Raw genomic sequence first — 27,553 nt, forward strand, 5'->3', positions numbered from 1 at the left:
TAACATTCTCTCTTCGATAGCAAAATCAACAAGGACTAATTACACGTTGCTAAAGACTTCGAATCGCAGGCACATCTCTGAGGGATCGTACAATGTCTCCTCCTAGCGCCAAGCCCCGTTGTTGTGGGCCGGCTCTCAAACTACCAAAACACGAGCGCGAGACCTGCAGGCATTTTCTGCAGAACAAGTGCGTCTATCCAAGGCAGTTTTGCAGATTTCCTCACCGTTGGGACGACTGGTACGCTCAGAACCACAGCCGGCTGTCTTCCATGAGTTTGCAATTCGACGACGTCCAGCACTCGCAGCATGAACGTGATCCCGAGTACGTGGGCTACTATATCTTCAACCCTTCGCAAGACGGAGAGTTCGAATTTCAGCCTCTTTGTAGCGTGCCTCCGCCGGGCTTCAACATTCGAGACCCTAGCCACACTGGCCTGTCCTGCTTCTTCAATCCCGGGCACTGGCTTCGTGAGCGCTACAATATTCTTTGCTGGCACGGCAAGGATTGCCCGCGACCCAACTGCCGATACCGCCACCCCCTGGAAGATAACAATGAAGGGAGACCATGGGTTGGGAATGAATCCCAGGAGCGTTCTGCCGCCCAGAGCGATAGGGAGAAGCAGGACAAGGACCATGATGTGGAGGAAACGGCTGGAAAAGACACATTGACTGGAGAAGACCCATGTGCCAAAGGCACCGAAGGCATCGCTCCCAGGACCGCCTCATTGGTGGTTGTTGGCAGCAATGACCGAGAAAACCACAAGCAGACTATTCCTGTTTAATCGAAGGACACCAAATGGCAAGCCATATGGACAGGAGTGTCGGCGGTTGTGGAAACGAGTATGGCGAGGCGGTACTCGTTCAGGTATGTGATTTCGGGATACCCTGGCAACTAGGTCTAGAGCCCACGTTGCGGCGCGGATGAGAAGTGTATTTGTTGTTTATGATGGAATTGACTTCTTGATCTGAAGGATTTCGGTATCAGACCGTTGAGAAACACCCGCAATTGAACCCTATCCCCCTTTAGCCTCCAGGAAAGTCTCCAGATCCAAGTCTGCTTCCACATAACACTCCTACGGGCCGAGCATACATTGGTGAGAGCATACCCATAAAATGGACAGAGCAGTTTCCTGTTCAAGTTAAAATGTATTAAGATAGACATGGAAATAAGCGTGGATCTATCAGGATAAATCCTTGTGCTAGATAACCCGCACCCCAACCGTCCAAGGGGGAAAAGCCTAAAGCAAAGGTGTGAATCAAAACACGGCAGTAACAAAAACGGCTCTTAGTTGGCGCCCGGGTCTTTCCAGGCCTTCCTAAATCCTGGAAGCTCACACATGGGAGCTGGCTGGCTGGTTGTGCTCAGATTTTCTTACGCAGAAGCACAACGACTAAACAATATGATGAGCGGTAGCCAGCACCGTCCAAAGCGAACGCACGATGATATTGGTGACTGCTTTGATCAACAGGTTCTAAGGGACGCATCTATGATGTGTTGCTGACTGTTCGATACCATGGAGACGAGGATGAAAGTTTCCTCAAAGGGCGCGGAAAATAAAACAGATTTGAAGTGACTCAAGTTACCATGTATTGATGCCGAGTCCCTGATACCAACGCTCTACACCCGACTCCATGCACAAAGGGACGCCTTTCGAGTGTCCGCTGGGTAATCTGTATTTTACAACAATCCTCATCTCATTCTGTCTTGGGCCACACACCTCACAGCGCCACCAACGGCGGCTGCTCCTCTGCTCGTCGCTGTCCCCCATGAGCATCTCCTTGCGCCTCGTCTCCTCCAATCTCCATGTCATTGCGTCCGTCGTTCTCGGTCGTCTCTTCGTTGTTTTGGCTTTCAGTGTTTGCTGCGGCTTCCGCGGCCTCTGCGGCCTCTGCGGCGGCGGTTTCTGCTTCTTGTCTTTGTCGCTCAGCGCGAGCCTCAGCCTCGAGATGGGCAATATGACGTTCCGCAACGCCTGGTGCGATGCTAGCAAGGAAAAGGAGACCAGCTCTCTCGAGCCGCCGCACCTGGTCCATCAGCCAGTTTGCGTTGTCGTGTCTGCGCTGAGCCACTAGTCTAGCAGCAGCACGCGTCGGATCCGGTCGCCCGTTTTCCCCGACAACGGGCTGCCCGTCTCGTGGACGTATGGGGTCATTGGCATTGTTCGGCGCGGCTAGGGGGATTAGGTTCTCCATATGACGTCTAACTGGCCCAACTGCCTGGTCGAAGTAGTTGTTAAGCAGTCCAGTGTTCAGGACAAAGATACTGACGGCGATAAAAATCACGGCAAACCACCTCGACCAGCTCGCGTTAGGCGAAGTAAACCACCACACAAATAGGGCGAGCCTAACGACCAGCCAAAAATGCGGCCATGCCTGCGCAATGAACGGGGCAATGCCAGGGTTGTTGGGATGGGCAGGCACAGCAGCCACTGGCGGTTGACCTTGCGGCTGGAGCAACGGCTGCGCCTCCGGCTGCAGCTGCACATGGGCTTGAGGCTCGGCTGGCTGGGCTTGCCGCTGTTCTTCCTGATGTGCCGGCGGCGTCAAGAAAGCTCCTGGCCAGGCTACATGCTGGGGGCGGGCCCTCATCCTAGCAAGGGCTGAGGCGGTCTGGTGGAGAGTTGAAGAAGTCTGAAGCGGCATCCTGGCACTAGGGGTATAGTACGTCTCCGCAATGTTGTTCATCAGAAGAGCTCGCGGGCCCTGGGGCGAGGACAGAATGTACACTTCCGGGCCAGAGTGCGTTTGTCGCTGGGCATTTGCGGAGTGCCCACTGCCACCACTAACCGAACGTGCGGTTGGATCAGGCGTGGCCCGTCTGCTGCTTGATCTAGAGCCCTGTGTTGGGTAGTATGGTGTCGTAACGCCAACTGAAGAACCGCCATTTGCGAGAGATGTGTTTGAGGCACTCCTCTGCATTGCATTCGTCATAGCCAGTGTTGCTTGGCCAGCATCGGCCCCTCTTAGGATGTTTTGGACATCAGCAGCTGTCAGAGGCGTCGTGGTAGTCTGGCCGCCGGGCTGGTGAACGTTCAACGATCCGCCAAGGAAGGTCTCGTTGACTGTCATGCGGTATGGCTGGCCATTTGACATAGGCCCCTCCCTAACGTGCATATGCGCATCTGGGTTGCTGAGCGGGCTGGCTCGTCCGCGTGTCGGGTCCGCAGGGTTGGTCGCCGGCGCGGGAGTGTCACCAATCCCATGCATGCCCATCGAGGCTCTCATAGATTGGTTCTGGTTGATCTGCTGGTTGGCCATGGCCCTGTTCATTGCCTCGCGCTGCAGACCATTCATCCACGCCGCCATGCTTTGGTGCTGCTGCGCCTGCAGCTGCTGGATCTGCTGTGGAGACAGGTTGGGGGGTATCTGAGGGGAGCCCGGGAACGGTAGGGGGTTCGGCGTCGGATGCAACGGAGTTCGTCTGGTAAATGTTGCCGCAGTGGGCTGACTGCCATGGTGGTGAGGCTGGGCCGCCGTGCCAAAAGAGAGGGGGAAATGGGCATTTGGTGGCGCCGGACTCGATCCTCTAGGCAGTGCCGGTGTCGGTGTCGTGGAGCGCTGTGGTTCTGCAACATCTCGAAGCACGAGATGAACGGTCTGCTGGTCGGTGGTGCGAATCTGTCACCAATTCAGTAAGTACGCGTATGACACGAGGAGGGCAGGGAGGCTTACCACTTCCTCGCCGAGGACACTCAGGAGAGTGTCCCCATCCTGCTGCAGAGGCCGTCCTCGGTAGATCAGCCGTTGCTGTGCGTCAGTAGGCTTCAGAGGCAGCGCTTGGCGGATCTTTTCCTTGAGCTGTCGAACAGTCGTCGCGGCTGCAAGACCGGGAAACACCAAGGGTCGACTGGAGCTCGCTGCTGTTGACGGCGACAGGACCTGCAGGTTTACGGACAGGTGGTCAGAAGCGGCCTGTGGCGCAGGATGCGCGGTCGAAGACGGGGCTTCAGAGGCCATGATGAGGCCTATCGGTCATGCCACGCAGAGCACAGTGCGGCAGCTTCGTCTAAATTTCCGCAGGAAACGAGCGTTGGTGATGGCGCGAAGATACGATACTCATGTCACCGTGTCTTCGACGACCTGGAAATTCAGGACATGTGTTGCTCCCGACTGTAGGCTGTAGTTCAGGTACAAGGCCCGCTGGCCTCCCTAAAATGGAGGTGGGTACGTATCCGGTCCCTGGGGGCCGGGAAGCCCGATCCATGCGCGCTGTCCCAATTGGGCGGGCCACTATGTATTATATAAGCACCATGTTGAGATGCACCACAGCATCAAGAAGCGAGTGATCAGACAACCTGACAGTGCTCAAGAAGCAATCATCACTGATCAACCGATCATGCCCAAGAAAAATATACATCGATTTATTGATTCTGTAGCAGCTGTATTTTCTGTAACATATAATAGTGGCCAAATTGTGCTGCTCGATGCGCAATTCTGTAATTACTGTCCCTCCTGAAAGCCTCGCCTTCTTTATCTGCAGTTCGACTAATGTCAGCAAAAGTCACGTCAGTTTCCTCTTATTCTCATTTGGTGGGAAGTGAAGGAACTTCGCGACAATGATTAAGATGTTTTTTAGTCTAACCTTGTAATGAATTTGATACGTGGCAGCTTCAATGAGCCCAACAACGTCTCGAGCGTTGCTTAATTCAGTCCTGGTGGAATCAGTTCTTCCGGCAAGGGTTATTGTCAAACACCAGCAGCGTGCCTTCCCAAGTAGAAACGCTGAATGTCTAGCTGACCAAGTTTGTTTTCCCCACAACAACTAAAACATCCGGGGCATGCTCTATTATCCTAACTCAAGCAAACTGGCCTCTGACTACCGCTTTGCTCTTGATCCGGATGCGCAACAAGCATGGAAGGCAGTCTTCGTAACATAAACATAATCTCGAAGAAACTGCCTTAATTTTTACCTTCATCAAGTGAACATGGTTTATTATCGTGTATATACTAGTCACCCGAGCGAGATTACCATCGCTGGATGAGGCCAGCACCTTGCCCAAACCACGTGGAAATAGCTTTGGGACAGTCACTTTCTCCTGTACACTTCACAATTCATAGCCTAAAATGAGTGAGTAAAATGGCAATCTTAGTAAAATCAATATGGAGGCAGACAATCATAATCTGCTCGTGTTGAGTCTGAGTGATGAAGGACGTTCTCTAAGGCGCCGAAAGCGGATTAGCGCGCTGGCAGGGTTCGTGCTGCGTCATCCGACAGCTGGTGCTGTTGACTTGCAAGATCTTGTCGCAAGGCGCCTGCTCGTTCTAGTTGTCGTCGCCTAGCCATTGTCGCCCTCACGAGGCCAGCGAGAGCTCGTGTATCGAATCGTGTACTTCGCCTGACGCCCCTCAAGCATCATGGCCACGCTGTACGCTCGCCAGAGCCAGCTACGGGCCACTAATCTCTTCTCCCTCCATGGGCCCTGCTCCTCGACCCGATTCTTCTCCCAGCAGTCTCAGCAGCGCCCGCGTTTCTCCTCCCGCCTGCGAGCCGCACTCAAGAACTCCAAGGTGCAATGGTACCAGATCCCCGTCGGTGTTGGTATCGGCTTCTTGGGTCTGGTTCAGTTCTACAAGGTCTCCTCGCGCGAACGTGAGAAACAAGAGAGAGGGGAGGTTCAGGATGGCGCGCCACCTAAGAAGCGAGCAAGAATCAGGCCTGACGGACCTTGGCAAGTCCAGGTTATGTCAACGCTTCCACTAAAGGCCATCTCGAGACTCTGGGGCCGCTTCAACGAATTGGTTATTCCCTACTATCTACGCGTTCCTGGATTCAAGCTCTACTCATGGATTTTCGGTGTCAAGTGGGTCACGCTATTCATTTTATGCATCCTACGCACATGCTAACATCTCGACAGCTTGGATGAAGTTGCAGAGCCCGACCTGCACACGTACCCGAACCTTGCCTCTTTCTTCTACCGTCAGTTAAAGCCCGGCGCCCGTCCACTCGACCCGAACTCGAATGCGCTTCTCTCTCCGTCCGACGGCCGGGTTCTGCAATATGGCCAAATCGAGGGCGGAGACATTGAGCAAGTCAAGGGTATGACATACAGTATTGATGCTCTCCTCGGTAAGAATACTCCTCCATCAAGCATCGCAAGCGGCTGGTCTACACCGCAAGAGGTCGAGGCGGCAAAGGCGAACAACCGAGACATCTCCCCGGACGAAGACCTAGTCAAGACGGACGAAGAGTTCGCCCGTGTCAATGGCATTTCCTACACGGTTCCTAGCCTTCTGTCGGGTGCAGCCATGTCTCAACGAAGTGGTTCTCTCAAGGACGAGGCGGGCGAGCCGGCCTCACCGTCCGCCGTCTCCGAAGTCCGCGCTGACCTCGCCCTTGGCGAGAAGCCTTGGTACGACCTCGTTTCGCCCGACAACAAGACCTCTTTGTATTACGCTGTTATCTACCTTGCCCCTGGTGACTACCACCGCTTTCACTCTCCTGCGAACTGGGTTGTTGAGCGCCGCCGCCACTTCGCTGGTGAGCTCTACAGCGTCTCCCCATACCTCCAACGTACCATGCCCGGTCTTTTCACTCTCAACGAGCGCGTTGTTTTACTCGGCCGCTGGCGCTGGGGTTTCTTCAGCTACGTTCCTGTTGGTGCCACAAATGTTGGCTCTATCAAGATTAACTTTGATCGCGAGCTGCGCACCAACAGCCTGACCACAGACACAGCTGCTGACCGGGCCGCCGAGGAGGCAGCCAGCCGTGGCGAACCCTATACGGGCTTCGCTGAGGCCACCTATGCTTCAGCTAGCCCAGTCCTTGGCGGCCATGCGTTGCGGAGAGGCGAGGAGATGGGGGGATTCCAGCTTGGTAGCACTGTTGTGCTAGTGTTTGAGGCGCCCACTGAGAGCAAGACGGCGGACGACAAGAGCGGTTGGAGATGGGCGGTCGAAAAGGGCCAAACGGTCAAGATGGGACAGGCTTTGGGATATATCGATGAAGAGTAAGAGTCTTGTCTTAGTAGGACACATGTCCGTGTACACATATGATCGACTGCAAGCGTCGCGATGCATGCCAGAATGCAAATATTTGTTTGACCCAATCCACAAAACCATGCATGTCAGACAGAGCCTCAGTCGGGATCTGACAGCAGCTAAATCCCACCAGCGTGGTGTCAGATGCTTATTTCAAGCCAGAGTTTCAATTGGCTGCCGCCGGCCGGGTGCTGAACGAACCCAAGCCCAATCACACGTAACTCGGAATCAACTTCAATTTTAGACGAAGATATATATCATTCAACGCGTAAATTCATTAAATCGATCGCTAAGATGTCTATACAAGCAAAGCGGGATATACCCGCTCGTAAACTCCAGCAGATGCAGATTTATTTGTTCCTCCACCTCTTCGCCTTCTAAACCTCGCTCTCTACTCGTTTAAGAGCTGAAGGACTTGAAGATCTCCTCAATGGGCTTGAACTCCTTGGGGCCAGCCTCACCGGTCTTGCCGCCAAAGACAAGTTGGGCGTTGAGCTTCCAGCTGGCGGGGACCTTCCACTCGGCGGCAACCTGCTGGTCGACGAGGGGGTTGTAGTGCTGGAGGTTGGCGCCGAGACCCTCGGCCTCGAGGGCGGTCCAGAGGGTGAACTGGAGCATGGCGTCGGACTGGTTGGCCCAGACGGGGAAACGGTCGGCGTAGACGGCGAACTTCTCCTGGAAGGCGTTGACGACGTCCTGGTCCTCGAAGAAGAGGATGGAGCCGGCGGCGCCCTTGAAGAGGGAGAGCTTGCCAGAGGTACCCTCCCACTGCTCGGCAGGGACGATGGCCTTCAGGACGTTGGAGACGATGTCCCAGTACTTCTCGTGCTCAGCACCGTGGAGGACGATGACGCGGTTGGACTGGGAGTTGAAGGAGGAGGGGACGTGGGCAAGAGCCTCCTTGACGATCTCGTCGACGCGCTCGGTCGAGATGGTGAGGTTCTTGGAAAGGGGGTAGTGGCTACGGCGGTTCTTGATGGCGTCGAGGACGGCGTTGGCGCTGATGGAAGACATTTTGGGAGTGGCGGTTGTGAAGGTTCTGAGAAAAGGTTGTTTTGGGACGGCGGGGATGGGGCGGAATTGGGAGATTCTTCGAGTTGCTTGGAGGACTGTTCGAGTGATGGTGATCATAATGTCTTCTCTCGAACTCCAGATGCAGGGCGCCTCGATGGGGTTATATACTACGAATTGCAACGGACCACATCTACGGAGGTGTGTCCATCCCACCATGTTTCCCCAAGCGTCTCAGAACCCGTTGGAACCCCCCCACATCGACAGCACAGCAACAGAGCTACGAATACATACTGGCAAGGTTGGGCAGGACCCCGCCAGACGTGCCCCTCCATGCAAGGCGTTCGCTTTCCCGATCTTCAGACAGGGCCCCTGCCATGGCGAGATGCGGCGCTTGAGCAAGCAGCCTAGTGTTGGGAAGAAAATATGGCGCTGGGGCCGGCCGCTGAGTAAATGCTGTGGTAATCAGGAACAGGATTACCAATGACACCCTACTATGTTCCCAGTGCTGAGGGAGGGCGAGGAGGCTTGGGCGTGAAAAGCTCGCGAAGGAAATGGAGTCGATAGCGTGCTCTGCCCTGCAGGTGGCTACCCGACGATTTAGCGGGGCTTTTTGGACGAGCGGCACTGAAGATGCTCGGATTGCTCCTTGTCCACCCCCCTGCCGCTTATCCAGAAGCGGAAAGGGAGGGATGATTAAGCGGCCAGTTCTGTGGTTGACATCATTCTCTCGGCGGGGTACGTCTTGCTCTCTCCCTCTCTGCTTTAGTCGGCGTAGGCTTGGTGCTAGGAGGTTGCTTTCTTTCTCGTCGATGTGCTACGCACTGTTGGCAGTGGCCAATCCAACCTGAAAACACATTACAATTGGCACGACATCTATCGGCCGGAAATCCCCGGGGAAATGGCCGAGTGTGTCGATAGGACCCGCGCGCGTGGGATTGCGAAACTATAGGCTTGCCGCCAAAATTCTGGAATGCTCCTCGACTGGAGCGGTGAGGACACTACTTCCTTCACTAGTCATCCATCAATCAGCCTATGTACTGGGGTCGAGCTCTCGCTCTCGTGTCGAGGTGCTAGCGTTGCTGCCAATTGTAGGACCCGATGCAGGCATTGTCCTCCATCCCTATTCTTGACAGCTTCCCCCGCTGTCAGCACCCTGAGTCCACTGTGCCAGTCGCTTTATGGGCCACTTCCGGGGGAGTAGATCGAACGATGCTCCCGTAGAACGTTCCTGGAATGTTTGATTCCGAAGAACAGTTGTGCGGAATCAAAATGCCCTGAAAACACGCCCTCGTAATTCTTCCGGTACCCTTCCCGAGTCCTTCCCGCGCGCCCTTCCCGCGCGGTTCAGATTCCACACCGGCCAACCTCACCAACGGCATCCGTGCCTCAATCTCGCAGCCGCCCGCTGCTTACAGATCAATTATTACATCAATTCGCCAGCGCACGGTGACTTTCCGACGCCAGTCTGTTCCCTCGAAAGCGACAAATGCTCGCACGATTTACTCCCTCGGTTTCGGCGTATGCTGCCACCCTGTGCGCCCGCATGGCATCAGGCGTCCGATGACAAGCAGCTGATTAAGCCTCACAGCCAGTGATCCATAACCGCGCGGGAGGATCCACCCCGCCAGAGGTTGTGGAGCGTCAGCCCCGCCAACCATTGCAATGGTGCAATGGCGCCGAAGCCCACTCTAGGCCCAATGCTCCAAGTTTCTTGACCAACAGGTACCCGGAAAACCGGCCATTTCCCGTTCTTTTCTATTTTACACTCGGACTGCAGATGCCCGGCTTCGACGGTTGTCCCTGACGGGCTCTGGACAGCGCGGCTTCCCCTTCCGTGTCCGGCGCACCGCCTTCCACGACTGCAACCCGGGACCGGCATAATTGAGCGTGTACGCAGATACGTCGGCGACGACCAGCAGGGCGGCACGTCGGGCTTCATCTCGGCAGCATTTGGAGGCCCCGCTCCGGCGGTGTCGCTTGCTGAGCCCGGAACTACGGAATTATACACAATCGGGAACGCGGGTTTACAAACTTACCCTTACTCCGTCGACAAGAGCGTCATCGCATTCGTCTTTCTGGGCACCTTGGATGACTTGAGCCCAATATTCGGCCCTGCGATCCGTTTGATACGTAGTTATGTATGCTGCAAGAGTTCAAACAACCAGCAACAAGGCCATATGTCCATGATTGCGTATACTAGCATGATGAGGATGATGCTTCAGTAGTTGTGCGTTCAAGGCCGAGCCATCTGGTGGACGACTTGGTAAAAACAAAATCACGTATTCCCGCGTTGTTGTCTCTCCTTACGCCTCCTTGAGAAAGAGCACGCTGATGAGTAGGTTGCCTACCTGGAATTTGAAGCATCCCCTTCCAAGACATCACGATGCACACCCTTTAGTGCAAGGAGCTAGAGCTAAATAGAGGCGGGCTATCGAAGAGAGATGCTTTGGTCGATGCAGGGTCCAGATGGTAGATTCTTCCGGTAGCGAGAGCGTCTCTCCTTACATCGACGTCACAGCTCGCAGTATCATTAGCTCCGGGTGCTAAGTTGAGTTAAATAGGCCGGCCCGTGGACCATCGGTTTTCATCCCATACCCTCTCTCGGCATGTTATATAAGACACGCTCGAATTGCTTTCAGAGGCCTGGCTGGCTGGGCGTCTTGGATGGGAGGCGGCACCCTTCGTCGTCGCCCCTGAAGGAACTGACGACGTTGCCACTGATGACACTGCAAACACACACGCACATACACACCACCAGGCCATAGTTGATTTAACGCTTTGTTTGATACTACAATTGTGTCTTCACTTTATGTTACACACATGTAAGCCATGCGCTGCATTCGCATCAACGCCAGGCAATCCAATGAATGCCCTCTGTCTGACAGTCGCGAATGCCCCTTTTCAAATACAAGCCCAGAAACCATAACACCGCGTCGAAACCCCCTGTCTTGCAACAACAGTGTACATCAAATCTTTTTTGACTCGAACAAGAAATCACTCCACCCGAAACGCCGTCTAGGTGCCCTTTTGTGCCCGATCTGCTTTCCCCCCATGCCCTTTTTTTTTTTTTTTTTTTTGGTCGCCATGCGCGGCTGGTGGGTTTAATCGTCTTACATCCGAAGACCGAAGCCGCCCCCGAAACGTCCGAGACAGTGGCACAGCACCGGTTGATCGTCCGCGTCAGCAGTAAGCCTGCCATTCATAAATTCCCTGAGTCGCATCCTTCAGAAGAGGAAGGTTCGGAGTGCATACAAAAGTGGTGGGGTCTCCCCGTCTACCACGTCTCGGCGATGTACTGGCCGGCCTCCTTCTTGAGCTCCCAGTATTTCTTGGCCTCCTCGCGCTCAAGGTTACCTTTCTGCATGGCCACGTCAACGAGCGCTTCTTCGACGCCCTCACCCATACCCCTCGAGCTTCCGCATACGAAGACACGGCCGTCGACGGCGTTGGAGATGTACCAGACCAGGTCGGCCTGGTTGCGCACCTCCTCCTGGACATAGCGACTCTCACCGCGACGGCTCTGGACGACACGCTTGACCTCGTCTTCGTGTACGCCCCACTCGCCGCTGTAAATTTCGTCGACGAGCGAGTCGCGGATGCCCTGGAGCACCCAGACTTTGTTGGCGCAGTTTGCCGTCTTCAGGCGGCGTTGGACGAAGCCTCGGAACGGGGCGATACCAACACCAGCACCGATGAGCAACATGGGACCATCTGAGACGAACTGCTTGGCGAGGGGGTTGGCCATCAGGCCCTTGAACATAGGGACGTGAACTTCAGGAGTCTCTCCGTTGCGCTTAGCCTCGAGCCACTTCTGAGCCTGTCGCTCGAAGAACCCCGAGCCGATGCCCGTACGGAGACCGCGGCGCCAGTCTGCGGTCTCATGAACCGTGACGGCAATTTCGATCAGCCGGTGCACCTTGCCGTCCCGTGTCTTGTAGGCGTCGTGAGGATCGTTGGAGAGGGAGTAAAACCGCGGCATCAACGTTTGCAATGCGGAAAGCAGTAAATCTAGAGGGGGGTGGGAGCTGGGGAACGCATTCAGAAGTTGAGATAGGGAAACATGGGGTCCGGTGCGGAAGTCGCAGAAGACACCCTGGCCCTCGGCAGCGCACAGGTAGGTCAGGAGCTTCTTTTCGTCGGGGTCCTCGGCGTACTCGGCAAGGATCCGCAGAAGCTGCTTGGTCGGAGGGTACGACTGGATATCGGAGCACCAGGTGAGCAAATCCCGGCGTGTGGTGATCATCTCGCGGGCCTGGTCATCGCCCCAAACGGTAGGCCAACGACCCTTGGTGGTCTTCATGAGAACCGGCTTGTCCCGCACGAACCGAGGCACCATGAGGGCGTTGAATACGTCATCGACACAAGTATTGTCGTTGGGAGCCATGACACCAATGGCACCGCCGACTCTGAAGTCCGAGTCCTCCTCGCCCGGGTAGCTTGTAATATCGAGATCGAAGTGGTAAGTTCGCTTCTCAGCGCCAGGCTTGGTCAGCTCGCGGGCCGAGTCGATACGGGCGGCGTAGACATGGTAGGGAGGGTGCGGCTGCACAAACTTGGGAGGTTCTCTGGTGGTGTCGAGAGTGTCGAGTGTAAAGTCCTTCAGTTGGCTCTGGACGGTGGCGATGTCGGCGTCCTTTTCGCGGACATCGGCGGCTAGTGAAATGGCAGAGTCGGTGGGGGATGCCGCTGTCGCAGCGGGACGAGGCACAGGCTCGAAGAAGATGGTCTGCTCGGGCAGTTCGGCAATGTTGGTCAACTTGGTGGGGATGTCGCCAATCTTAAGGGCGAGTGACCGGTATGCGTCGTTGTCGGGGAAGGGGATGCTCTCGTACTCGAGGCCCTCCTTTTTGGAGCCCAGCTTCATGCAGCAGCCGCCACCACAGCATCTCTGGATCAATTGGGCCGTTGATTCGCCCGTGATGCGTTGAATATCGGCAGGGCTCTGTGCAATAAGCCGTGTAGAGGCTCGCCGCCTCCGTGGGGGTTCGGCCTGCGGTTCCTCGTCTTGGTCCTCTGACTCTTCCGAGTAGGTTAGGGACGGGGCAACGGAGGAAACGCTGGGCTCTTCGGGGATACAATCGCCGGTAGACCTGATCAAAGTGGACGCCATGGCAGTGGCGGCCATTGTGCTATGCATCGCGTAGTATACGTGTGGGTTGTCGAGGTGGCGGTGGTATTGATGATGAACGGGGTAATGATGCGGGAGTGTAGCAGGGGGTCTTGGGACTATCGCGTAGGGAATGGCGTAAAGTGGTCGAGGATGGCAAAATCGGGGGGCGGATAGTCAGTAGGTATTTAGCATGCTGGTGAGGCGGGACGAAAGGAGTAGTGTCTTGTTGCTTTGGTGAATTGGTTGATGGGTGAAACCAGTGGAAGGAATTCTCGATCAGATAAGTTTGATCAGATAAGCGGCCCGGGTGGTTATATCAGCGGAGGGGGGAGGATGGAAGTGGAAAAGGAAGTATGGGGGGAAGGGGAGGAATGTAAACTTTTTTCCCTGGGACGTGGAGGCCGATGAGGTAAAAAAAAAATTGGAGGGAAAACTGGCCAGGCCGGGAAAAGAAAGGCGCGCGTGCGGTTCGACGTTTGTCGATCTTGACCGAGGAAGTTTTATTTTTATTTTTTTCACTTTCCTTTCTTCGACTGGGACCGGCCGAAATAGACGGCAAGAACAGGGCAAGGTGGTGAGAGAGAGAGCAGGACGAGGTCAGCCAGGCATTGGCAATGGACAGGGGCTCTGCTCCACGGTTGGGGGGATTACTACTAGTGTAGGTATCCTTTACGGGACCGGCTGTAATGCGAGGCATGGGCAACAGCATGGGCGAATTCCAGAGAGGAAAATTGAAGAAATACGCAGTATGAAGACTGAAAGTATCCGTTTTTGGGAGGGCAAGGGGCCCCTGGAATGCCCCGGATAGGCCTAGCCGCCACCGTCGGTTGTGGTACCGTGGTACCGACTGTGGCCGCAGCCGGACAGTGAAGGCGTAAGCTTCGCTCACTGTCCAGAGTCCACATGCCGGGGGTGCTTGTTGGACTCCCACAGCACTGTGCGTCGGCTTCTCCCCAGGAGCGGCTTGGCAGCTTGGGTCAGCCCAGGCCGTCGGGCTTGGCCCCCAGCCAGGCGGATTGGACAATGGAGCGAAACAGTGGGTGGCCAGTGAGCGAGTGGGTGAGTGAGCAGGCGGGCGACATTTGATGACCAAGGTATTCGCCGACGATTACCTCAACTTGGGTGTGTTCCACGAGCAGGAATAAGCAAATATGTGTCAGAAGACGGCAGCCCACCGCATTCCACCACATCCGTGCTCCCTCTGCTTGCACAGTTATCAATCAGCACCGGAAATGCACCACCGCGCGCGAGCAGCAACGGGGTCAAGGAGAGGTCGTTGCCCCCCATCTTGATCTTAGCCGATGTCGCCCGGCCGATGACGAAGAGACTTGCTTGGATGCGGCAAGTCACGTCACGCTCATCGTTAATTAATGCCCTTTTTTTTCTTTTTTTTTTTCCTCTCCTTCTTTCTTTTGGGCAACGCTACGCTGCTCAAAGACGGCCCCCAAAGCTCGAGCATCTCCTATCTTTTCTCCTTCCACATTCCGATCCACGCCTACCTCCCACCCCACCACCGCCCCTACTCAACCCTGTCCTATCCTGTCCTGTCCTGTCCTGCCCGATTCATCCAAATTACCCGCGTCTCGTCGACAGCTGCCTCCGCTCTCGGCTGTTCTTGCCCAACTCCCCTCCCCAGTCTCTGCTGTCGCAACTCGCCGTCACTCTCAGCCGAGGTCTTCAAACTCAAACCCAAGCCGGGGGCCCGGAAGGCGAGAGGTGAGGTGAGGTCAGCTAAGCTGCAGGGCTGCCGGCGTCCACAATTGTTGGGCTTCGTCCACAGTGCTTGCTGCACCACGGTGGACTCGTCCCGCAGCTCTGGAAAAAGTGCCGCCTGGCATCGATCCCAATCGCCGCTCATCGCTCATCGCTCATCGCCGCCGCCAGAACAGAACAAGCGTGGTGGGGTTTCTGCTCACTGCGCGCCATCTATGTACCGGTAGTGTACGTTACAACAATTGGGGCCATGTGCTCCGGAGTCGCTGGCCATTGGGACGGCGCCCATTTCACCATCCCCCCTCACGATTGCGCTCGCCCGCGCGATGCCCTGCCGCAACGCTACCATCGTGCAGCGGCGGCGCACCATGAGGTGGCCATTGCCCTCTCTCCACTCTCCCGAGATACCTAGATATACACGGCAGTCTAGTCCGCTGCACCACCATCGCTCTCTTCTTGGGCTCCGCCGTCTGAGGAGCTCCGTCCACCACGCATGTGCAACTTTGGGGCCCCCTACCGGTATTACGCTACTATGACTGCAACGTCGCAGGCCCCGTCTAGTGTATGCGACTCGGGGTCCTGTCAATGTCATGGACTCGCGGCGATCCCATCCCAATCACGCAGCGCATACTACCGGTATGTACTAACCGCCCACCGGGCCCCTATCTGGTTTACTTGCCTACCACGACATACGTATGCACCCCCTATCCCTACAGTGTGGCCCAGCACACTGGAAACCCAGCCACGGCCGACGTCTTCCTCAGACTCAGCCTCGGCGCAGACGAGTCCGTCCCCCTCGGCTAATGAAGCAATCTCGCTGCGCACCGCGGTCGTTCGATGAGAACGACGGCATGGGCAGGCCCAAAAATAATATGTCTGCAATATGCTTCACCGCTCACCACTTACCGACCTTTTCCCTTCCAAAATAAAAGAGCGCGAGCAAGAGCCGGACGAGAGGCTTGTTGAGTCAGGCCACTGGGCCGCCCCATCAGCCGTTAAATCGCCACTTGTTCCGCCAGTTTCCGTCTTGCACACTGTATATTGTCGCCAGACGCTGTGTGGTTGTGTCAAAACCTAAGACCAACCCGCAGAACTGGTGCAATGCATAGTGTGCATAGGGCTCGGAATGCGACGCTGTCGCCCGCGAAGAGGATTAGGCAAAATTCGCCGGAGCCCGGAGCAACAGCGGCGTAAGGCCACGGGTGCTGTTGCCGAACCGAGCCGCTCCAGTGCTTCTCCCCATCTCCAACTCTCCAGCACGGGTCTGCTCCCAACAAACCGCTCACGTGAGCGCATATACATGCTTCGACGCCATTTTCAAATCTCGCTGCAGCCCAATTCTCTTCGGCTCCGGTGCGCCCTCTCCGGTATCTTATGCCGTGATCAGCCTTCCCCTCCTTGTGCATCTCCTGTCTTCACTGCTATCCGCCGCCTGCAAGGTGGTTGCGGATACAAAATGACACTTTAACGAGATTGCCAGTCCAGCCGAAGGACGAGCCGAAGAGGACGAGGCAACCTTTCGTGCTACCCAACGGACTGTGCTGCAATGATCCCTGTCTGTCTCCTTCTCGTCCAATCATCCGTTCCAGCCAATGAATGCAACTAGGGCCCTTTGGCTTGTTCGGGCCTCGATTCAAAACGACACGAGGCCATAATCTTATCTCCATTTATCAATCTCATCAAATCAATCGCATCTAATCTGCTCAATCTCCGAGACCGGTCGCTCCAACCTTGCCCTTTGGAAGACACGCTCCCGAGCCCTCCCAACGCAAACAAGCAGCAGCCCAGGATCATCGTGTCGCAACCAAAGGCCCGCTCACGCCTCCCTGCACGCCTCTGTCGCATCCTCATTTCACTATTGTTGCGACCGTCTTCCTGAGGCTCGGCCGAAGCTCCAGGAGCCAGCTCCTAACCAAACCCAGCTAAAGGGCATGGGTTCGATCTGATAACTTTATTCGTTGCTCCTTTTTAAATTAAACCGACCGCCCCGGCATTTCGACCTTGCCAACCTCTCACACCGTTCGGTGACCGACAAATTCCTCCATTGGCCCTGTTTCAAGCCTTCCCAACCAAGTCTCGCCGCCGCGTTCCGTTTGCGCGGCTCACCGGATCTGTTTCCCCGTCCAACTATCTTGCCATATTTGGTTTGGAACTCGCGCCCCCCGGTGGGCGTTGAGCCTGGCTCTCGTGACTGCCACCCAATCCTGTTCCTGTGTCTCCGGCCACAGTTTGCATGCCTGACAACTACCGGTAGGGGCGTTCCCAGCATAAGACCTACCTTCGTCGGCATCACTTCGTATCTGGCAGCTGGCCCAGCACTATTTGCTGCATTCATGCTTTTTTTTCTTTCTTCTTTTGCTCTGAAGCAATAGTATGCTGCCATTCCACGAATCCCAACAATCCACTCGGTTGTCCTCGTCTTGGGGCCGTGGGGCAGTTGAGAAGGTTGTTCCATTCCAGCTTCCCATGTCTGCCCCAGCATTCTCGTGTTCGCACGTGAATCTGCCTTTCGCCGAAGTAACCCACATCAGCATGGTTCGTCGATCACTCTTCACAGTGCAAGAAAAGTCAACCACTTGGTCTCCCCCACCTTGAAAGGCACGGCACCAGTCCACAGCGCGTTCCTGCGTTTCCGGGGGCCCTTCACCCTAGCTACCGGTCCATAAAACCTTTCCTAGCTTACTGTTGGCCCTGGCTTTATTGCGACCGCCGCCCGGTCATCTCGGCTGGCTTCCGGTCATCACCAGGCCGGGCTGGTACGGTTCCAGGCTAGGAGAACGTACCGGCAATGTGGTTGAAGCAGGCTCTTCGCCAAAGCGCCCTGGTTCGGTTTCGTTTCGACATGTTCTTGGAGACTTCGAGAAGTCGTGGAAGCGAGATGATGTTCGGTTCGATGACCTGCCGCTTGCTTTTCACCGGCAGGTCGAACCTAGGACTCTTGCTCGCAGCTCAGGCGATCTGGCCTGTAAGTGCTGCACACTGGACTGGAGGCGTAAGACGAGGTCTGCCTTCAGGCCATACTGGTTCACAGGTTATGCATTTGTGCATCCGATTTGTCACAAATGCCGGGCACAGTCAGCGTCTGCAATGCAACAGGCCTTAGGTGGCTGTAGATACGGCGACTGCAAACATACTTAAAAGGAGGCAGGGAGGTAACTATCCTACACCCATCGAGATCAAAGATCCCCAGTTGTTCCATCAAATAGCAGGTGTTCCAATAGCCGAAATCAATGCTATGAGACCCAAATGACTTACACTAAGCCCAATTTGCAGCTGCCTGTGACCGGCCTACATACTTGCGTAGTGGGCTTCCGCTACGGAGTAGCAGCCACCTGGCTTCTACCCATACACATGAGATCTCGCAGTGTCTAATACAGGATTCGAAAATCTTTCCCAAAGAGCAGAATGGATGTGCGGGCTGAATATTACGCGCGTGGACGGGGCTGGGGTTTGATACTAGCCCTGGACAGCTGTCTCCCGACTACACCTTTCAGACGGGATGCGTACGCAGTCGCCGGTGCCGTGGAATGGCGGTCCCTTTAGCATAACTGCACAGGTGCTCAATAGTTCGCACCATCATTGCTGACCAGGGCAGCTTCGAAGAAGTGCGCCCGCCTGATGGCAAGCTCTGGACGCTGTTCATAACTGTCGGTTTTCTTGTCTTGTGTGCATCTCTTTCACAGTTCGCCCGCGAGGTTTCAATCGCCAGTTCTCAAGGAAAGGGGTCCACATAGCCTGTGGCGTTGACCGGTGATCATGTCCCTAGTATTGTCCAACATCTGTGGAGCCGGTATTGCAACGGCAGGGCGGAGGCCATACGCATTGAGGTCAGATACTCGTCCGCCCCCGAACTCAGCAAAGGCACAGTGAATATCTGCAAATTGAACACAGGGTTAAGATTTATCCCACAAGTCGGAGGAAAGCTCCGAGCCTCCTTCAGCAGGCACGCCATCCACCAAACCCTCGTTTATATACTCTGGTCGGCTGGAGAGAAGAACAATTTGAGACAGGCGAGGTAATAAACGTACGGTTTACCGAGCTCGCTAAGCGGGCAAAAGGGAAAGGCAAGGGGCAATGTGCTTGCGATAAACAACCCCTCCTCGGAAGCTGCTTTGGGCGTTCACATTGTACATTATACGTCGCACGATGCAGTGGCAGATGGCAGCAGCAGTTTTGCGCCGTGGACATGCGCCCGCTCAGGTATGGAACTGACTGCAGTTATTGCTGCCACCCATCAAAACCTGTCTCCGGTTCCTGGGAAAACAGCGCTGCGGTAAGAGCCGACGCCTAGGCTCGAGCTGCAGACAGTCGTTTTAGCGTTGGCCTCCATCGAGCCGACCTCTCACCGCTGGGTTCGATTCTACCTGGAGTATCGAGGGATGAGTTTGACTGGCCGAGCCGTCCTGTCGACATGCATTCCAGATTTCCATGGTAAGGGACCGTGCAACCATTGAGACGCAAAGGAAAGGTCTGACGCTCCTAGCTCAAAGGAACGACCCTTGGCAAACGCGCCGATATCACCTATTCTAAGAAAGCCTGTGTTGTAGACGCATGGCTGGACGGTGTCATAGGCTGATCAGATATTTTAATCTGACTGAGTGGAGGACTGGTCTGATTGGCATCCTAAGCTGATGGACTATGATTCCGATTGCCCGCGGCCGGTGCGAAGTTCGCGAACTTTGGGAAAAGCATACCACCCCACCTCAACTGGCCAGAATGTCAGCCGGAGCCAGGCAGGATTCCTGCTACAGCCATTTGTTCCCCAGGGATGGAGGGGAAGCACGGCATCCCAATCATTAACAAAAGTAAGATGGAGAAATCTGTTCTCACCTGTCCCAATACGGACGAGTAGGAGCACTCTGCGTACGCGCGTCCGCCACGTTATACGTTTCTACGGTGCACCAGGGCTGTTGGTGGACAGGAGAACAGCAGAGAAAAGTCTTGCCTCCCCAACCCTCCGAATGCCGGTAGAGAACTTACTCAAGATGCCCGTCCCTTTCATCCTCCTGCTCGTCAGTTCATAGGCTGACCCTGCCTGCACCGCAGCCTCGGGCGGCCGTCCTCCAAGCCAAGCATTGGTCACAGCAGCGGTTCCAGGCGCCCCCAAGTCAGGCACGAGGGAATCAAGTTGCGATGTCCCGCCATCTCAACAAGAGCATGCGTGCGGGGAGAGTTCTTGACACGAGCTGACGAGGAGACGGTTTCCGTGATTGCGCCATTCATCCGCCCACGCGCCCAACCTCCCCTGAGCGCCTCACTTTAAGTCGAGTCGTCACAAGCTTTGGAAACCGGTCTCAAGTTTAACCAGCCTGCCGGGTATTGTTTCCCACATGTCCGCAACTTCTACCCCTCCTCCAAATACAAACTAGTCATGAGCCACGTTCGAGTCAAGACTTTCCAGTCTCGGTAGGCATCTGAAATGGTAACGGCAAACTATAAATGAACCTAAGTGCAAACAAACAGCGGCACCTCCCACAGCTCATCTCGGTGGCAGCAGTAGCAGGACTTGGGGGCAGAAAAACGGAAAAAAAAGAATAAAATTCTTTGCCAAAAAGAATGGACGATCAGGGAATCGAACCCTGGACCTACCGCATGCTAAGCGGTCATTATACCACTAAACCAATCGCCCATCGTGGATGATCTAGCCCGGACTTGAACCGGAGACCTTCAGTGAATCAGACGAGGGTGTTCAGAACGACTCCCGAGCTGTTAGACTGACGTGATAACCAACTACACCACCAGACCATGTGGATTGTTGAATGTAGTTCGTGGGAAGGCCATGATTAGGGTACGTTTCTCGGTGGGAGCATCGTGAAGCTAGGCAAAGCCCGGCAAAACGGATGCGGGTCAATTGGGTCCAGGGGTCTCCGGACTAGGTAGTTTAGTGTACCGAAAATTCCAGATGACCAGGGTCCTACAGCAATGAATGAACGGCAAGCCCATTCAAATCCCGAGTCCTGGGTTGGTTCCCAGAAAAGAGTTGAACTATGACTTTTTGTACCCGTTGAACTTCTGAACCGTTGCGCTTTAGCTGCTCGATGCTGACTTGGTCCTTGTCCATACCTCGATGGCCAGTATGGTTGTTGAAGCTCGCGACTAATGAGATAGATGTCTCTTTGACACAACTACTGGTCCAATTCAGGAGATCCGTAAGGATGCATCGGCGGTGGGGCCGGTGGAATCGATTGCTTTACCTCGGCGATATATACCCGACCACCCACAGAATCTTCCGAAGATCGTGGCGGACATAGCTCAGTTGGGAGAGCGTCAGACTGAAGCGGATCTCGATCCTAGAAACTTCATTCAATCAATCTGAAGGTCGTGTGTTCAATCCACACTGGCCGCATCTTCCCTTTTTGGACTTCACAATCTGCCTCTATCAATGAAGATGAGTTAGTTACATTTTGTTGGAACGGGACAACAAACAGCAGCAACCGACGAATGTGATTGATGCATGCATGCATGCTGCTGTTTGCAGTCCACCTATTTTTGGAGGCCACATTTAACATACATGTATATATATAGTATGTATGCACTCTCGGCGGCGGGCTTGCTCGCATCTCTTGCAGGAGCTAGAAACTGACCTCTAGTCAACTGCGACGTCACTTGAATGCGGTCTCGTGGCCTCTCTCTGTGCGTTCGTTCATACCGGGTCTGTCTGTTCCTGTGGCTGAGTGGCTTATGTAGAGCCTGTGCAACGTCTCGAAATGTGGATTTGATACGATTGTGCATATTTCTGTTCGTCTGTCAATTTCATCTTGTTGCCTGGCCCTCGGCACCTCAATGCGTCACAAGGAACGAAATGCGCCTGGGCTGTGGCCAGCTGATGCTCGTCTGGTTCTGTCCCTCGATACTTGGGATCGGGTTCAGATGGGGCAAGTTTAGTCGTTCGGTTGGATTTCCCACATGTGGAAGGGCACAAACAACACTGCTTGCTGCGTCCACAACCGGCCCAGTCTGTGCGACAATTGGTAGGTAGTCCTCAAATGATTGACCGGAGTTGCGCATTGTCGTGGTAAAACTGCAAGGCAATGTTTACCCATTATCGGGGACAGTTGCGGGCCATCTGAAGAAGCCGTCAAACGGACTTACAGTGCCCGAGTCGTCTTGCGTCCTCGAACTTGCAAGCCCGGTTGGGGCGCAACTTGTTCATGGCCGCCACTATTATGGGAGAAAGATTCGACACAACCATGCATGCTCGGAGCCGACCACGATACCGCCTCCGCGTGGCCCAGTGTCGCATCACTACAAGCTCCAAGATGTGAAAGCCGGTTGCCGTCTTGGCGGAGAGAAGGAATTTGGCATGGTCATGGGAGGCTCTGGCATGAGCAATGAACGGCTTTGCTGAGTATCCTATGCCAATGCTACAACACCTTGGAAGACCGAGCAACGACAGGCAACGCCATGATGACTCTGAGGCGGGGCATAGAAGTCCACATCGGGCAAACAACAACGATGCCGACCGGGAACAGGCTGCGAGAGACCATCCTCTGCAAGGCATGTCCATGACCAACCCGTAAGTTGACCGCCAAAGTTTATCGTGATCTTTCATGTCTTCCGTGTGTGATTGCGCGTCTTGGGCGCGCAATGTACGGGAACCTGGCCGTTAACCTGGTAGATTTACCGTGCAGATCCCTTCGGTTCCCTCTCTCCCCCAAAAAGAAGATTGGGAGCAGCAGAACACAGGATGCACGAGCAGCTACCAGCAAACCACCTGGCCCCAGGTCCGGTAGCAGATTACCGGGCGAATTCTGTGCACCGTCATCTTGGCGGCAGCCGACGGCCGCTACGGGGGTGCATGGATGCAGCCAGTCTAGAGACGATGACAGACAAGCAAACAACCAAGCATTGCGGGTAGCCGGCTAATCCTGCCATCGCTGAGGATGAACCCTGTGCCTATTCTTGGAAATCACTCTTGGCAGACCATGCGTTTCCTCTCCAAGTCGCAAAACATTGTGTGTTGATGATGAGCATTGACCTTCGTCTGGTGCAAGGCGGGGGGGAATAAGGCGCCGCGGTGATTTCACTTGGACGGAGAAACTGACGAGCAGGTTTGATCAGTTGCATGGGACCGGGGATGACGAAGGTGACGACTGCCTCAGGCGGAGATGGCGACGGCCATGACCATGGCGGCCCGGAGAAGCATCCAGCGGCAGGATCCGAGACAAGGCTGTGGTATGGTCGTGGGATGCCTGGGTTTTGTCACAACGATTGGTCATGAAGAAAAGGCGGTTCCCAAAGGCCCTTGGGTGAAGGATCGCGTGTGTCTGAGTCTGATTCTTGGAGCGGGCGGGTTTAGAGTTTAGCACTTGGCTTGCAGGAGATCTATCGGTTGGCCGACATCGAATCTCGGAGTTGCCAGGGACGTTGCATTGGTGAGAGGGGCGGCGGGCCCGCGGCAGATCCAAGGCTTCAAAAATAAAGGAGGTCCGCGCAAACAGAGAAGAAGCTTACTGTGAAGGTAGAGGCGGCGCTTCGAGAAGGTGAGGGCGGCCGCAGGGTGGGCTGAGGTTAGAAAATGGTCGGAAATGGGATGAATGTGGAGGAGTTGCGCTACACTAAAGATTCTGGCGCGTCTCGGCCAGTAAGCGAGCCGAGAGAATCCCCCTGTATCTGTGCCAGACAGGTAGGCAAGTACTGCAAAGGTGGAGGAACGCCCCCCCAAGTGTACCTGCATAAGGTAGCGAAAGGCAGCTGCCCCTGCCAAAGGGGAACGATTATCTAAGACAACCGTCTCACCCAATTCCCCAAACCCCCGAGCCGACAGACAGACAGTCCGGAGCTTTGATGCATGGTGAAGTGCTGGTCAGCCACTTCCACGCTCTGTTCATGTTGGCCGAATACCACCAAAGTCGCCGTCAAGACCTCCGGCTTGCCAGCTCCGAGCCAGACCACATGATGCGTCAACGCAGGGACGCCAGGCAAATGATTGATGGGAAACCAAAACACCCGCCACAGCCAGCAGCGGCAGATGTTTGGGGCTCTCCTTTGAAGCACGGGTGGGCTGCAAGCTAGAATCCGGAGGTGGCAGCTCCCGAACGACTCCTGTTGACCATCCATGTTTCAGATGCGCCTGGTAAGTCCGCGAAACCGCCCTCGACGCCCAAGGAAGCAGAAGTCGATCACGTCCCAGTCGGTCCAAACTCCCAAACCCTTCGGATTTCATTCGTGCTCGGCCCAGGCGCAAGGTCAAGCTTAGCGGACCTTGACCTTCCCTTGGGTCCTTCTGGGGACCATCGAGGTCGGGGTTGCTTGTCTTGTGTCTTGGGCTGGTGTCGGGAAGGGAGTGGGAAGCCTTGCCCTGCTTTGATTGTGTTGCATGTCGTCCGTGTTTCTGGTGTGTGCGCTTGCGCGCGCTGTTGCGATGCAGGCCCAGCATCCATTTCTGATTATACCCTTTCCCCTTTCTCTCTTTTGTTTTCGTCTTTTCCTCTCCGTTCCTACTTTTCCTGTCCCGATATCCAAATCGTTACCTAGGCTGTTTCTTGCTCTGTTTCTCCTTCGAATCTGGGGCTTGCAGCAGCACGAAAAAAAGTCATTCGAGAGTCGACGCACAACTGGACGCTGGACGACGGGTTGAAAAGACGGGGGAGCGGAATCGGGACACGGCAGGCCTTTCGACCTTGGTCAACATTCGCCGATCGCCAGTTTGACTGTCTTCTCAGTCTGCGGATTTTATGCCGGCATCACATCGTCAAACCTGCGCAGGGCCTGGCTGGTAACTCTTCATTCTAATGGCCAATGTCTTGGAGACATACATAAGTTGTCATACTTCTTCCACACCTTTTGGAAGTCTCTATACACAAACGACTCTCACTGTCCTGTGTGATACCGACTGGGTTTGATTTCGACACTTGGCGTTGTACTGCATCTAGTCGGCGCTGGATTGATACCCATATTGGAATTATTCCGACAACCTGTTCTCGCCTCACCTTGTTTTCTCCAACATCAAACGCCTTTTCGAGACTTTACACGCGTCCAATGAACCAGTCATCCACCATGTCATCCATGCCGATGGAGCTCAACCTGCCCCGGGTGGTGCCTGGGGGCAAGCATATTAGCTACTATGTTGCCATCAGCGCAATGCTAATAGTGGCATGGTTATTTCAGTCTCGGAAGCAGAAGGTATCCGCAATACCTTTTTACAAGGCCGCTAAGACGAAGTGGATGTTTGACGCAGAGACATTGATCCGCGACAGCTATGGCAAAGTACGTTGACGCATTGCACAACGCATTGTCGTTGGATCTGTTAACACTTTTAGTTTCGCGATACTGTATACCAGATCAGAGCGACGGAAGGGTTGCAAGTGCTGGTTCCAGCGAGATTCATTGGTGAACTGAGAAGCTTACCGGAGGATATACTCAGCGCCACGGAAGCAGTGGATGAGGTATGTCTTGAAGATCAAGTTTGGCGTCCAGCGTGCTGATTGTGCAGGCTATGCTGAGTAAATATACCAACTTTACTCTGGGCAACCACGCCGACTTGCTATCGACGCTTGTGAGATGCAAGCTGTCACAGAACCTGGCCAGGCTCGTGCCCCAGCTCAAAAGTGAGCTCGAATATGTTGTAGCCACAGAGTTTCCAGATTGCAAAGGTAAGTTGTTGCTTGAAATTCTCGCCTAGCACTGCTGACGGTCTTAGAATGGACGCCGGTAAAGTTCCAACCTTTTGCGCTCCGAGCCATCGCACGGGTCAGTGGACGCGCATTCGTTGGGCCCGATATCAACCGGCAGGAACAGTGGATGGACATCAGCATCAACTTTGCAATCCACGTCTTCGTTGCCGTCGTCAAGATGCAGCTCTTCCCAGAATGGATACGGCCGGTTGCGCAGTATGGGGTTTCGGAGCTGCGGCAAATCCGCAAAGACGTCGACAAGGCAAGCGCGATGCTGAAGCCAATCATCGAAGAGAGGCTTCGGGATTTGGAGATGCCTAGCTACGAAAAGTCCCCCGACGACTTGATCCAATGGCTTCTGGAGGCCCTGCCAGAGGACGAGAAGACAGATATCAGATCCCAGGCACATTTACAGCTCATCCTGGCAGCTGCTTCAATCCACACCACGAACAACCTGGTCACCGACTGCATTTACGATCTTGCAGCTCATCCAGAAGTGCAAGAAATGCTGAGAGAAGAGGCGCACCAAATCCTCGAGATTGAGCACGGCTGGGCGAGGAAAGAGAGTATGGCTAAGCTAAAGAAGCTGGACAGCTTCATGAAGGAAACGCAGCGCCTTGCTGGAAATATCAGTGAGTTGACTTGTATGGACGCAATGAACCCAACTAATGCCGTCTAGCATCCTTCATCCGCAAAGTTGTCAAGCCCATTGACCTCTCTGACGGTACCCACCTCCCCACAGGCACCAAGCTGCTAGCACCTCAGGCTGGCATCTCGCATGATGAGCGGTATTTCGAGAATCCCGACACCTTTGATGCCTTACGCTTCTATAAATTGCGCCAGAAGTCCAACGAGGACGCGAACCGGTGGCAGTTCACTAGTATTAGCGATACCAACATGAACTTCGGCGCCGGCAAGCATGCCTGCCCGGGGCGTTTTTTCGCAGGGAACGAGATTAAGATGGTCTTGGCATATTTCCTGCTCAATTATGACATGAAGTTGAAAGAGGGAGAGACACGACCAAAGCCGATGGTTATGGTAATGAGCAAGTCACCCGACCCGAACGCGGAGGTCTTGTTCCGGCGGCGAACAGTAATGGCATAAGTCCACGCCCAGCAGGGGGTAGCATGAGGCATATGAAAACGCATAAACCACCTTACAAGGGAGAGACGGTAATTTAAAAATCCCCATGAAACAGACAGTATACCGTACATACAGAAACACGTCCTGCCGGTTCCGGGGCCTGGAGCTCCAGAGTCTTGGATAGGCTCACTGGGGGCTGTTGCCCGTGGAGGAGATACCATTGTACATTGAACACAAACACATATTAACTAACCTATTTATTCCCGGAATCGGTGGCAGACACCATTAGAGGCAATCAGGGTGAAGGAAGAAGTGGTTGAGCTCGGTGTTGCGGGTATTTTGTAAGCGCAGCTTCACGACTATATACAGCACCTTTGCGGTTGTCTATTAATTTCCTTGAGAAAATCCATGCAAAATATGGGAGCGCTGTATCCGTAATTGAACCAAATATCGGTTGTTGTAGGAAGGTGGGACTTGTGGTCGGATCAAAGAAAACACCCATGACAACATATTGTCAAATTTGGCAATGTCTAACATGAAGAAGCCTTGTTGGCTCAGTGGTAAAGCGTCTCACTAGTAATGAGAAGATCGGCGGTTCGATTCCGCCACGAGGCAATTCATGTGGATTCACTAATTATCCAAGTTTTTTGTATTTCCCCCCCGGTTTTTCTTCATGACATCTTTCGGGGAGCGTTTTGTCTTTGTTGTTCTTTATTTCTACTTGATATTCCTGCGGCGAGAACACTTGAAATCACACTCACTAGCGCCATTTTCTGGGATTGGGATAAGGAAGATTCAGTGGGAACATATGTCTGTTATCCGCATGTTGTTTTAGTTCTATTACGCTATCTGGTTAGAGGCAACTGCCGATGTGGTTTGCCACTGGCATACACAGACATATTGTTGCAGTTAAAGAAATTATATTTAATGTATGAGTGACCCGTTTGGCCACGGCAACTTTACGGGGCCGTAGCGGGCCACGCCCAGCAAGGTCAAGCCACGGCCGGGCCCTTCACTTGCAGTGCTGTTGGACGTGGCC

The 27,553-nt window shown here is 54.6% G+C and overlaps 6 protein-coding genes across 6 annotated transcripts; 3 read left to right on the forward strand and 3 right to left on the reverse strand.

Annotated features, from left to right (window-relative positions):
* Window positions 1–269: 269 nt before the first annotated feature.
* EsH8_IX_000753 (uncharacterized protein) lies at window positions 270–782 on the forward strand (the record flags this gene model as incomplete). The annotated part of the gene is made up of 1 exon (XM_083267089.1): window positions 270–782. The coding sequence occupies one exon, from the start codon at window positions 270–272 to the stop codon at window positions 780–782; it is 513 nt and encodes a 170-aa protein (XP_083130654.1).
* Window positions 783–1,719: 937 nt separating this feature from the next.
* On the reverse strand, window positions 1,720–3,957 carry EsH8_IX_000754 (uncharacterized protein; the record flags this gene model as incomplete). Its single annotated transcript, XM_083267090.1, has 2 exons — window positions 1,720–3,618; window positions 3,673–3,957. The coding sequence occupies 2 exons, from the start codon at window positions 3,955–3,957 to the stop codon at window positions 1,720–1,722; spliced, it is 2,184 nt and encodes a 727-aa protein (XP_083130655.1).
* A 1,398-nt stretch (window positions 3,958–5,355) lies between these two features.
* On the forward strand, window positions 5,356–6,951 carry EsH8_IX_000755 (phosphatidylserine decarboxylase 1; the record flags this gene model as incomplete). Its single annotated transcript, XM_083267091.1, has 2 exons — window positions 5,356–5,801; window positions 5,856–6,951. The coding sequence occupies 2 exons, from the start codon at window positions 5,356–5,358 to the stop codon at window positions 6,949–6,951; spliced, it is 1,542 nt and encodes a 513-aa protein (XP_083130656.1).
* A 426-nt stretch (window positions 6,952–7,377) lies between these two features.
* On the reverse strand, window positions 7,378–7,992 carry EsH8_IX_000756 (Nitroreductase-like protein; the record flags this gene model as incomplete). The annotated part of the gene is made up of 1 exon (XM_083267092.1): window positions 7,378–7,992. The coding sequence occupies one exon, from the start codon at window positions 7,990–7,992 to the stop codon at window positions 7,378–7,380; it is 615 nt and encodes a 204-aa protein (XP_083130657.1).
* A 3,274-nt stretch (window positions 7,993–11,266) lies between these two features.
* On the reverse strand, window positions 11,267–13,117 carry EsH8_IX_000757 (uncharacterized protein; the record flags this gene model as incomplete). Its single annotated transcript, XM_083267093.1, has 1 exon — window positions 11,267–13,117. The coding sequence occupies one exon, from the start codon at window positions 13,115–13,117 to the stop codon at window positions 11,267–11,269; it is 1,851 nt and encodes a 616-aa protein (XP_083130658.1).
* An 11,679-nt stretch (window positions 13,118–24,796) lies between these two features.
* EsH8_IX_000758 (cytochrome P450) lies at window positions 24,797–26,535 on the forward strand (the record flags this gene model as incomplete). Its single annotated transcript, XM_083267094.1, has 5 exons — window positions 24,797–25,024; window positions 25,078–25,203; window positions 25,251–25,410; window positions 25,458–26,063; window positions 26,111–26,535. 5 exons carry the CDS (start codon window positions 24,797–24,799, stop codon window positions 26,533–26,535), a joined length of 1,545 nt encoding a protein of 514 aa, XP_083130659.1.
* Between the last annotated feature and the right edge of the window lie 1,018 nt (window positions 26,536–27,553).

The sequence above is a fragment of the Colletotrichum jinshuiense genome, chromosome 9 (assembly GCF_051148585.1).
Source record: "Colletotrichum jinshuiense chromosome 9, complete sequence".
NCBI lineage: Eukaryota > Fungi > Ascomycota > Sordariomycetes > Glomerellales > Glomerellaceae > Colletotrichum > Colletotrichum jinshuiense.